At 40.2% G+C, this 12,546-nt stretch overlaps 1 protein-coding gene across 1 annotated transcript; it reads left to right on the top strand.

The window, feature by feature from the left end:
- The first annotated feature begins 376 nt into the window (after positions 1-376).
- LOC142628705 (uncharacterized) lies at positions 377-1,469 on the top strand. The gene is made up of 2 exons (XM_075802751.1): positions 377-513; positions 1,121-1,469. Exons 1-2 carry the CDS (start codon positions 377-379, stop codon positions 1,467-1,469), a joined length of 486 nt encoding a protein of 161 aa, XP_075658866.1.
- Positions 1,470-12,546: the final 11,077 nt, after the last annotated feature.

Raw genomic sequence — 12,546 nt, 5'->3', positions numbered from 1 at the left:
GACGACTAATCCAATGGGCCGTAGAGCATAGTGAGTTTGATGTCAGGTACCAACCAAGAAGCGCGATAAAAACACAAGCATTGGCAGGTTTCATCGCGGAGTTCACTCCTAGTCAAGACGAGCTAAACAAAGAGGAAGGGGCACAAAGGTGGGTCATCAATGTAGATGGCTCGTCCACATCACATGCAGGAGTTATACTCAAGTCCTTAGAGGTAGATAAGTTGGAATACGCAGCCCGTCTACAATACCAAACCACCAACAACGAAGCTCAGTATGAAACCCTCCTTAAAGGATTGAAATTGGCTAAGTCATCCAAGGAGACTCTCAGTTGGTTATCAATCAAGTGAATGAAATGTGTGAAGTTAAGGAAGATTGAATGAAGAAATATCTCACCAAAGCAAAGCGGCGTGTCCAAAAGTTCAAAGAGGCCAGTTTTGTTCAACTCCCAAGGGAGGAAAACATAGAAGCAGATGCTTTAGCAACAGCAGCTTCGACAGGAGGAGTTATGGATGAGTATGACAAAGTCCAATACATGCCAAGCATAGATCTTCTAGAGGTACAGCAAATAGGAGGGGAAGAAAATTGAATGACTCCAATAATAGTTTATCTCAAGGATGGAAGGCTTCCAAAAGACAAGGACGAAGCTAGGAAATTAAGGATCAGGGTTGCCAAATATGTCCTTATAGACGAAGTCCTGTACAAACGAGGCTTCTCTTAGCCTTACTAAAAGTGCCTAGCTCTAGACGAGTCAAACTTCATATTAAGGGAAGTTCATGAAGAAGCATGCGGGAATCACTCAGAAGTGAGATCACTAGCCCATAAAGTCGCCCGTGTAGGCTACTATTGGCCAACGATCCAAGTAGATGCTAAGGCTTATGTCAAGGTGTGTGACCAGTGTCAACGCTTCAGCAACGTCCCCAAACAATCATCGGAGTATTTATTCCCGATGATGGCCCCATGACCCTTTGCACAATGGGAACTGGATATCTTAGGCCCCTTCCCACTAGGAACCAAGCAGATGAAATTTTTTGTGGTAGGGATCGATTACTTTACTAAGTAGGTCGAAGCCAAACTCTTAGCAAAATGTCAAAAACTTCGTTTGGAAGAGCATTGTATGCAGGTTCGGGGTACCTAGGGTACTAGTGTCTGACAACGGACGACAATTTGACAACACACCTTTCAGAGACTTTTGCAAGCAACTTGGAATCAGGAATCATTATTTCTCACCCTCCTACCCATGGGCGAACGGACAAGCGCAAGTTGCAAACTGGTCCTTATTGAAGATCATCAAGACCCAGCTTGAAGGGGCAAAAGAAGTATGGCCAAATGAGCTACTAGGCGTTCTATGGGCTTATAGGACAACTGGGAGGACCCCCACTGGGGAAACTCCTTTCAAGTTAGCCTATGGAAGTAAAGCAGTGATACCTACAGAAGTGCATATGGCAAATCACAGGGTGATGAAGTATTAAGATGAGGATAATGAAGAGCAACTTCGTCTAAGTCTTGATCTGATAGACGAGGTAAGGATGGACGCAGAGCAAAAGGCAGCAAGGTACAAAAATCTTACGGCTAGGTAATATGATGCGATGGTGAAACCTAGATGCTTCAACATTAGGGAGCTTGTCTTTAGAAGGGTCTCTTTGGCAACAAAGAACCTGGCTCATGGAAAACAAGGACCTAATTGGGAAGGACCTAATTGGGAAGGACCCTATAGGGTCATTAATTGCAAAAGGCAGGGATCGTACTACCTGGAAGCCTTAGATGGATGGAAGCTAGAGCACCCTTGGAAAGTCGAGCATCTGAGAAGGTACTATCAATGAAGGGTCAGCCTGGACGAGCGGCACCATGGACGAAGTTGAAGTGTTTTCGTCTTTTTTATCCATGTTTACTACTCTTTGTTTATAACTACTACAACGTGTTTTAAGTATTTTAATTCCCTAAAAGTGCACTAAGCTCTAACTTATGCACTGTCTAAAGACAAGTTTGTGGTGGACGAAGTTACATACTTAGTCTAGCAGATTGTATAAGTATTTTTATTTCCCTAAGGCATTGGCTTCTAAGCATGTGCCGTGTTTAAAGACGATGTTTTATATTATGTATATGCAGTCTGGATCTCCAATGAATGTGATACATAAGTCTAACTCCCATAATTTCTTCCACGAGAGGTTCAAGGCCCAAGACGAGAAAAATCCCTGGACACAGGGGTGTTACATCTACAAGCTTTCCTTGAAATGGAGATAAAGCAAAGAAAAATAAGATTAAGGCATACTCGTTTAATCAATGGACGAGAAAATGCATACTCGTCTAAAGGACGAGATAAAACCTTAAGCATAAACGTCCAAGGAATGGACGAGGAAATGCATGCGTGTAAAAAATATTTGAAATCCATGGATAAACACACCCAGCCAAGACAATCCAACATTTGGACGAGTTAAATGCTGGAGGCGTCTTATCTAAAGACGAAAGTAAATCATCCAGCCTATGGACAAGGAAAAAAGAAAGCTGGTAAAATCAATGTCATTCATAAGACGAGTTATATTTGTAAAATTTAAAGAATGGCAAACATGTTGAATATGAAGGAATGAAGAATATAGACGAGTGAAACACCACGAGTGGATGGACCACTGAAAAACCAATATAACATGAATGGTGTAAGCAAAAGATAAACTTGTCCAAGCAATAACATGTTCAGTAATAAGTAAAGTGACAAAAATAAACATTCATTCATGAAGTTCAAAAAAGAAAAAAAGAAAAAAATGGTAGATGACCACCGTCCAAAAACCCTTGTAAGTTAAAGCCTAGAAGACAATTGTTTGAAAGCTCGTCTTAAAGACTATAGATGAGACAAATGTACTTGAATAAATTTGAATGGTCCAAAACAACGGACCTTCTACTTAAAAAAAAAAAAAAAAAGAAGAAGAAGAAGAAGAAGAAAAGAAAAAAGAAAGTAAACTGATCAAATTTTTATGCTTATCCTAAGGGATCCTCTCCAGTATTGGGCTCGTCTTAGACTAGTTGTGTGCTTGCATCGTCTTCAACGTCGACATCTTTAGAACTCGTCTGGAGGAGAGAGCTAGCAGTGCTACCAAGCTGAAGTTTGATGGAGCTAAAGTCAACTTCAGGGAAGTGTTCAATAGCGTCCATTCTAAAATCTTCAAAGCCAGCAGCATAGTTTGTGTCCGGAAGGTCAATAAATTGGCTGGAAGCTTTGAACTCCTCCACAGCAACTTTTTTGGCATCCTCAAGAAGAGAACTTAGCTCGTCATTCCTTTTTTGAAAATGATTAAGACAAATATCCTTATCAATGATATCAACCTTCAACTCCTCGACGAGATTTTTCAGCCCCTTGACTTTGTCCTTAGCTTTGCCTGCCACTTCAGCCCAGACTCTACACTCGTCCTTAACTTGTTGGAGCTTCGTCTCAAGCTTGGCCCTCTCCTTGTCTATCTTTGTGGCCTGCCTAGACGTCACAATAAACTTTGACATTGCCTGGGCAAAAAGTTAAAAATCCTATTAAAAAATAAAATAATAATGACAACAATAGAATGGCAAGACGAGGTAAAGACAAGGTTACATACCTTAAAAAGGACATGAACAGCAGAGTGTTCAAACTCTTTTAAGGACATGTTATAGCACGCTGCCACGTCCTTTTCAGTCACAGACTTTTGGAACCTCTCCCAGGCCAAGTCCTCATTCTCAATAATGTTCATGGGAACTTTTGGAGGAGGCTAAGACGAGGCAGGAGTAGGGGGCTTGGAAGGGGCAACGCTAGCAAATTTAGGCGCGTCCACATCAAGAACTTGGATGAATGGCACTTGGGAGGTAAGAGGGACAGTGCCTGGCTTGATAACTTCAAGCCTGGACGAGCGATGCTTCGCTTTCTTATGACCTCGATGACTGGGGAGGTTTCCCAAGTCCAGCGTCTTGGACAAGCTCTTCCTTTTGTCTCCAATAGAATGACGAGGCTAAGACTGAGCCTCTAGCCAGGTGGCCTCGTCCATTACCTCTTTTCCTTTTTTCTCCTTCATAGTAGCCATCCCTGAAAAGAAATATGTTAGAATCATTTAAAAGACGATATCAAAAAAAATTCTTTTTAAGTAAAAACTCACATCTACAGACTGTAAGCTCATGAGCAATAGCTTCAGGAGAAAGCTCAGGGCCAAGTCACCATGTTGCAAGACGTTGAAGGGTGACCAAGGAATGGAAACTCATATCAAGGTATAGACGAGCCTTGTGGACGCAATCAAGATAAAACTTGCTTAGAGATGGTTGTCTGACTGCTGCCAAGGAAAAAAGAAGAGAAAGGTTAGACGATTATAGGCAAAAGACAACCTTAAAAAACAAACGAACAAACAAAAAACAAACAAATGTGTACCTTCAGGACGAAGGTTGCCTAACTCTCCTGTGTAGGGGGCAAATGTATCCCTGCTTACCTCCATAGGGTGCCCAGACCAAAAACTAGAGACGAAAAAAATTTCATCTTCCAGTTTCTATCAGACATCACAAGTGACTTTATTAACCTATAATCTTTGCCCTTGGCTGTAAATTGATAGAATCCATGGGACTGATTAATTTCCGAGGATTTGTAGCAAAAGAGGAACTCGTCTAGGGTGAGAGGACGATCCCCTTCAAATGCTTCCCTCCACAAAACTTGCATAGCAACAACTAGTCTCCATGCATTAAGGTTGAACTGACACACACCTAAACCTAACCTAGTAAGCAATTCCCTGGCAAAAGTATTAAGGGGTAACCTAAGTCCCCTAAGGAGGTAAGTTCCACACTAGGGATTGTTTAAATATGCTTGGGTCCATTGGGGAAGAATCTTTTACCTCCTCCATAGGGATGATGTTCTAGATATGTTTGATCCATTGGGGAAGAATATTCTACTTCCTTGCTAGGGATAGTGTTCTTGAGTTTATGTGACCTGTTGGAAATGGTTTTGAGATGTACATGCTTTATTGGGGGAAAAGTCTTCTGGTTCCTTTACTACTTTCTAGGGGAGTCATTGGTGACTTTGTGCCTAATTGAGGTAATCTAGAGTTTTTTTTTACTGTTCATGACAAAATACACGTAGTTTAGCTATCAAGTGTGTTCCCGCCTGTTCAATTTTCCCAACAGTTACCAACCGTTCTTTTTCTTCTTCATTCTTTTCATCTCCCTCATCTCTTCACATTCTTCATAACTCTTCAACTTATCCTTTTTTCTCTACAAAAACTTCCCTCTTCTCTCTTTTCCTCACATCATCTGATTCTCCCATTCTCTAAAAACTTCATCATTCTCTCATTTTCTCTCTAGACTCTCTTCATCTCCTCCAATGGCACCCAAGGCTAAGAAGACTTGCTATGTCCTTTCCTCCAACGCATTTCTCCTCACTCACAAGAGTGGAGCAATGAGATTGATGGAGCCTCCTTCACTGACATACTGGCTAGAGAATCACATCCCTATGGTTGAATTTGTAAGTTTTTCAAACTTTTCTCATTTTCAAGTTTCTCTTTGATCTTCTGTTTTGGTGTATTTTTTAGCCATGTAAATGCTTAGGTTTCGTTGTGGGATGGGTGTAGATAAAAACCTGACACATTAGGAGGGGTAGGAACATATTTAGGATTGATTTTGGATGATATATGCTTGAAAATATCGAAGGACACATCATGTCTGTGCTTCTGCGTGCGTGGGCTCGAGCCTGCGTACGCAAGTATGTTCTTGAGGCTCTACATACGTGGGTTCTAGCTTGCTTATGCGGGGTCCTGTCTGTGTACGTGGGCCTTGACTCATGTACGTGAGACGCCTGGTAGAGGCCTTACTCTGCCCATTTTCACTTCTTTTTCAATTGTTTCATTTCTATATGCAATCCTAACACCCCATTTTTGTCATTTTTGCATTTGAACATCACTGCATCCTTCTTTTTATCTTTATTCTTGCATCTAAAACATCATCTTTCATCATTTTCACTTGAATCAAGTATCTAATATTATCTTCTTTTTTTGTAGTCCTCATCCCCTTATGCTGGTAGGGGAAACACCAACAAGGTGGTGGAGTGCTACAACCTCCTTGTTCTAGAAACCAAGGCTTACATTCGAAAAGCGAGCTTCGAGCCTATCCTTAGCCTTCTGTCGGAAAGGTCCACAAGTGTTACTTTGGTGCAATGCCTCATCGAGAGGTAGTGGGATACTATTAATACCTTCCATATTGCTAAGTGGGAGATGATGGTGACACCCTATGACTTCCACCGCATGATTGCTGCGACTTAAATAATGCTCTTAAGTGCAGGATTGTCGCGAAGTACTAACTCAGTAAGTCCGAGGTCGAATCCACAGGTAGAGGGAATTAATTAGCAAACCACAAGAGAATAAAACTAAAATAATAAAGTTTAATTGAAGAGATTTTTGATGGTTTAGTAAAGTTAATTTAAATTGAGAGAAAATAACAATATATTAAGGCGCTAAGGTTTAGAGATCCACACACAACACATCTATTGGTAGTCTTACAATATTTATTTTACAACTCAATTAAAATTCACACGAATAATGATCTTAGTCGGATTTAACAATAAGAACTCAAAAATTAATTGTCTAAGGTAGTTTTATAAAATTGATTGATTTTAGGCAAAACAAAACTAGTAAATTAGTTCGCAGGGAATACTAAGCATTTAACGTGCCCCAAGCCTACAATAAATCAAAGGATTATACAGAACTACTAAACAATTTTCTAGATGATTAAAACAATCAAAAACATGAAAACATAAGCATTAAAACCAATAAATAATTGTTAAGAACATACCAATAAACAGTAAAGTTTCACCCCTTGCCTTAGCAAGGCTTCTAGCAAGCCATAACACAAATAAAACTCTAAAAACTGTAAAGAAACTTTAAGAAAACCTAAATTATGTTCTATGGCAGCTCTCCCTTGAATTTTTCCTAAAGAGCCTTTAAATAGGTCAAGGAATCCTATTACAAGATGAATTTACATTTGGAGAAAATCTCAGGTTGTTAGGCTTCACTTAACCAACATTTTCGGCCCATTTAACTTCAGAATTCGGAATTTTGGTAAACTAAAAAGTTGTATCCCTTTAAGTTAAATTTCTAGCCCAACTTGAATTATCTAGATTGGACATCTGAGCCGAAAGTTATGCTCTAAATACTAACTGGTGTGCAATATGGAATCCTAATCCGAATTGGACTTGGATTTGGTGCAAATTTTCTTTGATTCCTTACTCCAATTGGACTCGAATTTAATTGGGTTGGCCTTCTTTGACTTTATCATGGCCCTTGAATAAGTAAAGTCCATTAGCTTTCTTCTTTGTACAAATCCACTTATTTAATATCATTATCCTACAAAAGACAAATTCACGCATTAAAATTCAATTAAGCACAAAATTGATTACTCAACATTATTCCAAAACCAACTATAAAATTCATGAATTAACTCAAAAAAAGTACGATAATGCTTTCTAATAATGATATAAATATGCAAAATTAAGTTATAATCAATGATCGACCTTAGTTTCGAAGGGTCCAGCATTAACTTGGACGGCGTGTCGAGCGTTCAGCTAGGTCTTGACATGTTGGGAAGGAAGTACTCCACTGAGACCATCTGTTACTTTGACTTGGTGTCGGATTACATGCTTCTCCCACAAAGGACTACGGAGGAGAGCATCCGGATGGCTAGGGCTTTTCTTCTACATTTGTTGGGAGCTTATCTCTTCACCAATGGCAGGCAAACAGTGTCCTTAAGGTGGTTGAGCCTTTTTCAAGACTTTGTAGATGCACAGAGTGCCAACTAGGGGCAGGCATGTCTTGCCTATCTTTACTCTAGTCTCGACACTCTTAGCCGAGGCACCTTGGGGCAGCTTGTGGGTCCTTGGAAGCTCCTTGAGGTTAGTTCTCTTTCCATCTCTTGTATTTTCATTTCTAGCTTGTAGTCTTGCAAACTGTATCATCTTGCAAAACTGTACCATTTTGCAAACTGTATCATCTTGTATTTAACTTATGGCTTGTGCTTCCTTTTGCAGCAGTGGATTGTTAGGTATGGCCTCATAACTCCGGGCACCAATCTAAATTTGAGGGAATTCCCTCGAGTGAGGGCCCACCTTGTTGGGTTAATTTCGGATGAGGTAAGTTTAAGAGTTCCAATTTTCATGCTTTTTCATGCATTTCCTTTAGGATACTCTTCTCCTAACCTTGTATCATTATAGGTCAACTAGACTCCATGGGCCAGCCAACCCCTTCCTGCTTCTCCAAATTTGGAAGCTGCTGCCATCATTGCTTTAGAGATTACCCGGCCCTTCAAAGGAGTAGGCTTAAGGGCACTCTACTTGGCAGAGAGGGAGCGGTGTCAACTAGTAGGTAGAGATGACCCATAGATTCCAATGGATCCTTCAAAGTTCATGTTTGCTCCACACTCCATGACCAATGATGAGTACAATTTGTGGAGGAGTGGCACTCCCTATGTCGAGTGGCTCCTTGATGGATTGGACTATGAGGAATTCAACATCATCCACCCTATGCCTTCCCTTATTACTCAGGTATATGCTTAATCTCTTCTTTTTCTATTCCTTTTCCTTTACCTTGTTCGTCATGGCTTCTAATGGTGGAAAACTTGTAGCAGAAAGAGCCTGCTACCGATGAGCTAATTGATCCTCCATATCTCCCTTGGATGGTCTATGTTTACGATCCTGATGGCTTTGATAGGGAGCGTGTCGTGCCTTGTAATCCCAATGTTATGGGCTACCCTTTTCCTTCAAACACCTAGGTAATGAGTTCTTCTTTCCCTTTGTTCTTTTTTTCTTTTTGTTGTCTCTCTTTTTTTTTTCAGTCACTAACCCTTCTTTCTTCAAATTGCAGCCTACCATCCAAGAGCATGAGGAGTTCGTATGGTTGGCTGGGAATCTCAAGCTGGAGGTGACCAACTATTCAAGGAGCTTGTACAGTCCTAGAAGGGCAGCCTACGTGGGTAGTGGTGGTGATGATGATGATGATGATGGTGGTGGTGGTGATGAGGAAAATTCAGAGGCGACTCTTAGCTACCAAGCAAGGAAAAGGCGACTGTAGACACCGTATTTTGTACCCCTTACGACTCGGGCCCCTATTCCCCAATGATGCTCAAACTCTGAGGCTTAAGGCTAGTTTAGAGCCCAATTAGATATCAATTAACTTGAGGAGTGTTAAAATGGAAAATATCACTTTTTAAATGCACAAAAATCTATTTTCAGCAATAAATGACCAAAGTGGCTCTCAACCCATGTATATGGGCCACGACCTATGTACGTGGGCCAAAGCATACATACGCAGGCACAATTCTACGTATGCAACTATGGTTTCAAAAGCATGGAAAAGGCAATTTTTCTGTAATAATGGCTGAGGCTTTGAATGAACCACACATCGTCTGGGGGCCATTCCAAACCTCATTTTTTCCACTATAAAAAGACTTACATGGTACATTTTCAAGACACACAGAGATCCCACGGGAAAAATATAGGATTCACTAGAAAATAGTGAATCGAAATGGAGTTTTTCACAAAATACCCTTAAGTCAATTTTATTTGATTGGGATCTTTTCTAGCCTCAATCCTTTTAGTTTAACATTGCTAATCTCTTTCTTATTGGTTTGTGAATAGACTTGATTGAGGGGAATGGTCAAAATCAAGCTTGGAAAGCTTTTGGTATGAGGTATTCTTTTAAACTTCTTCTTTTCCTTTCTTTTATTTTCAGTCTTTAAATCTTCTTGTTTGCTTTGTTTGTTTGTTAGAATATGTTTTAATATACTTTTTTTGGTAACGTTTAAGTTTCTATATGTTTAAAATGCATGGTTTTTTGTTAGAATTAGGGTTTTAGCTCATGGTCTATTTTCTGCTTAGTTCGTTTCTAGGTTAGGTTTTTGAACAAGTCCCACGCATGCACGCTATGAGCATGCGTACGTAGGTTAAATCCTGCATACGTAGGCCTTTAATTGCGCACACAGACACTAAACCAGAAACCCTAATCCAGATTCCTTTTTGTTTGGCTCATTCGTTTCACATGCTTTATCTCTTTTTAAAGCCTTTTTCATATGTTTATACGTATTTGTGCCTCTGTCTTATATGCTTCTTGTCTTTAACATGCTTAGATTAAGATATTTATGTTTGTTTCTTGCTTTGACGTCATGCCATTCATTCACATGTCCATGCATCAATGCCATAGGTGTCGTGTTACTGAAAGGTAAGTAAATGGTAAGTCATGCATTAGAAACGCCCATGCATTTGTGTTATGGTTTTATTTTGATGATATGATGGAGCATGCTTAGATGTATGATTAGGGTTCATAATGTGTTAATGCCTTGACACCATGGTTAGATGAATGTTAGGGTTATGTGTGGTTTGGCTCTCTTTTGCTTTAGGATAGATAAGTACGCTTTTTTAGGGATAAAGATGTCATGTTGTATGTTAGATGCATGATTAGTGTGTGTGTGAGTTTAGAACACAAGTATTGAATTAGTGTGTTCATACCTAAATTCCAAACCCATACTTTGGTAGTAAGATCAAAGGTCCTTCCTCAAGAGGACGCTATATATATATGATTCATAAACCATTGCAAAAACTAGGTGGCAACCCCCCCCCCCCTTGTGCCCACAATGACACCATTGATTACCTGAAGTCAAGACACATAGGCATACAACATATTTCTTTCTTTTTGTTGCTTTTATTTTTTTTTTCTTTTAGCAGACATTTGAATTCAATTTGAGGCAAAGGGTTGTACTTAAGAACATCATTTTACATTTATACTTTTAATTGGGACTAGTACTTAATTTACAAGATATATGGTTAATTGTATGTTTCCATTCAACCTTGCTTCTTTGATGCTTGAAACCTTGTGCTTGAAATATGCCTTGAATGATCCTTTAGGTTGTAGGAACCCTATGGATGCCTTGGAGTGGAAAAACTACGCTTAAAACAAGAGATAATAAGTTTCTGCCAAGCTCTATGTATGTGGGGATGAGCCTGTGTACGTAGTTTTGACTTTATGACGCAGGGTTGACCTTGCTTACATGGGCCGCAAATCAGAGGAAAACCTAACCACCCTAATTAAGTATAAAAGAAGCCGTTTAGGTCCCAAAACCCTCACCAAATTTATTTTCAACTCATAGGGTAGTTTTCTGAGGTCCCCCAATGGCAGAAAAATCTCTACTCAATGTCTCGGTTTGGATTAGGAGGCTTGGTCTTGATTTCAAGGACTCCATCGTCCCCTATGGTCTTTCTTGTGTCTTTCCATACCATCAACTAAGGGTGGATAAGCCTTTCCTTCGTGCTGCTGCCAACTATTAGGTCCCTACTCAGCATGTTTTCCACTTTAATGGAGTAGAACTATGCCCTACTATCAAAGAATTTGGTGCCATCATGGGTGAACCGGAGATTGATGATCTTGTCTTCCTTACCATGAGTGGGGATCTCCCCTCTTTGCTGTAAGTTGTGTTGGGCGTCCCTCTTGCTATAGCAAATAGGCGGTGCGTCTTTGGCAAACTGAAACTTAGCTTGGTTTTTGCACACTTTTCTGACTTGGCCATTCCTATAGATGAGAGGCCACGTTCATACTTTCTTCGTGCCGTTTGCTTATGTGCTCTTGCAAGGTACTTCTTGGTCCAAAGGTCATATTGTGTGGACCTTCGAATGTGCATGGTGGTTTATGAGCTAAAGAGAGGTAACCCTGTGGGCTTGATCTTGACAAAAACCCTCAATGGTTTGGATGCCTTTCATAGGAAGGAAGCAAGCTTCTTTGTAGGAAGTCCTCTTCTTCTTCAAGTATAATCCCTAACTTTTTCCTAGATTCTCAACCCAGCAGGATTCCTCTAATTTTGCATGGATTGCCTTTCTATTTTCAACCCATTGAGGCACCTTATATCATCTTTCATTATTATTTTTTTTTTTCACTCATGCTCTCTCTTCTTTTTTTTGCTTTTCTCTCTCTTCTTCTTTTTGTTTTCCTTTTTCTTTTTTCTTTTTTTTTCAGTTCCTTCTCTTCAGATGTGGCTACAAGAAAGGCTTTGGTTGCTTCAACCTCTTACCGTACCCCAAAGCACATACCTCCTTAGGCATTTAAAGGACCGCCAGCTTCACAAAATGACATGAGCTTTGAGGCGTTCATGGAGCTTATGGGTCACATCAAGGAGACTGACATTTAATGGGTCATGGAGTGGTGGCATATCTCAAGCATGGTTCACTATTGCTACAAGGACTACTGTGTGCCTTTAGTTGGACTTCATTGCTGCTCATACTACTCCACTTGTCATATCTCAAGGTATTTTGGAGAGCGCCAAGGAGCTCCTAGTGGTGAAGGTGCTTCCACACCGAGGTGTTTACTAGGCTTCATGAGGCTTGGCCACAACGTAGGGTGAATAGAGGCATTGATCCTCCTCAATGCATCTATCGCACTGGGGGATACAAGCAATGGTTGGAGGATGACATGAAGTGGATTCTAAGGGATGAGAAAGGTTGCATGAAGACTAGCAAGAAAGCAAGGAGGGCTGAGTGACCACCTTGATATGCCCCATATTTTACTTTTTTGCACTTTATGATTC

The sequence above is a fragment of the Castanea sativa genome, chromosome 3 (genome assembly GCF_040712315.1).
Source record: "Castanea sativa cultivar Marrone di Chiusa Pesio chromosome 3, ASM4071231v1".
Classification (NCBI taxonomy): Eukaryota; Viridiplantae; Streptophyta; class Magnoliopsida; order Fagales; family Fagaceae; genus Castanea; species Castanea sativa.
This window is presented reverse-complemented; position numbering and strand designations above follow the sequence as displayed.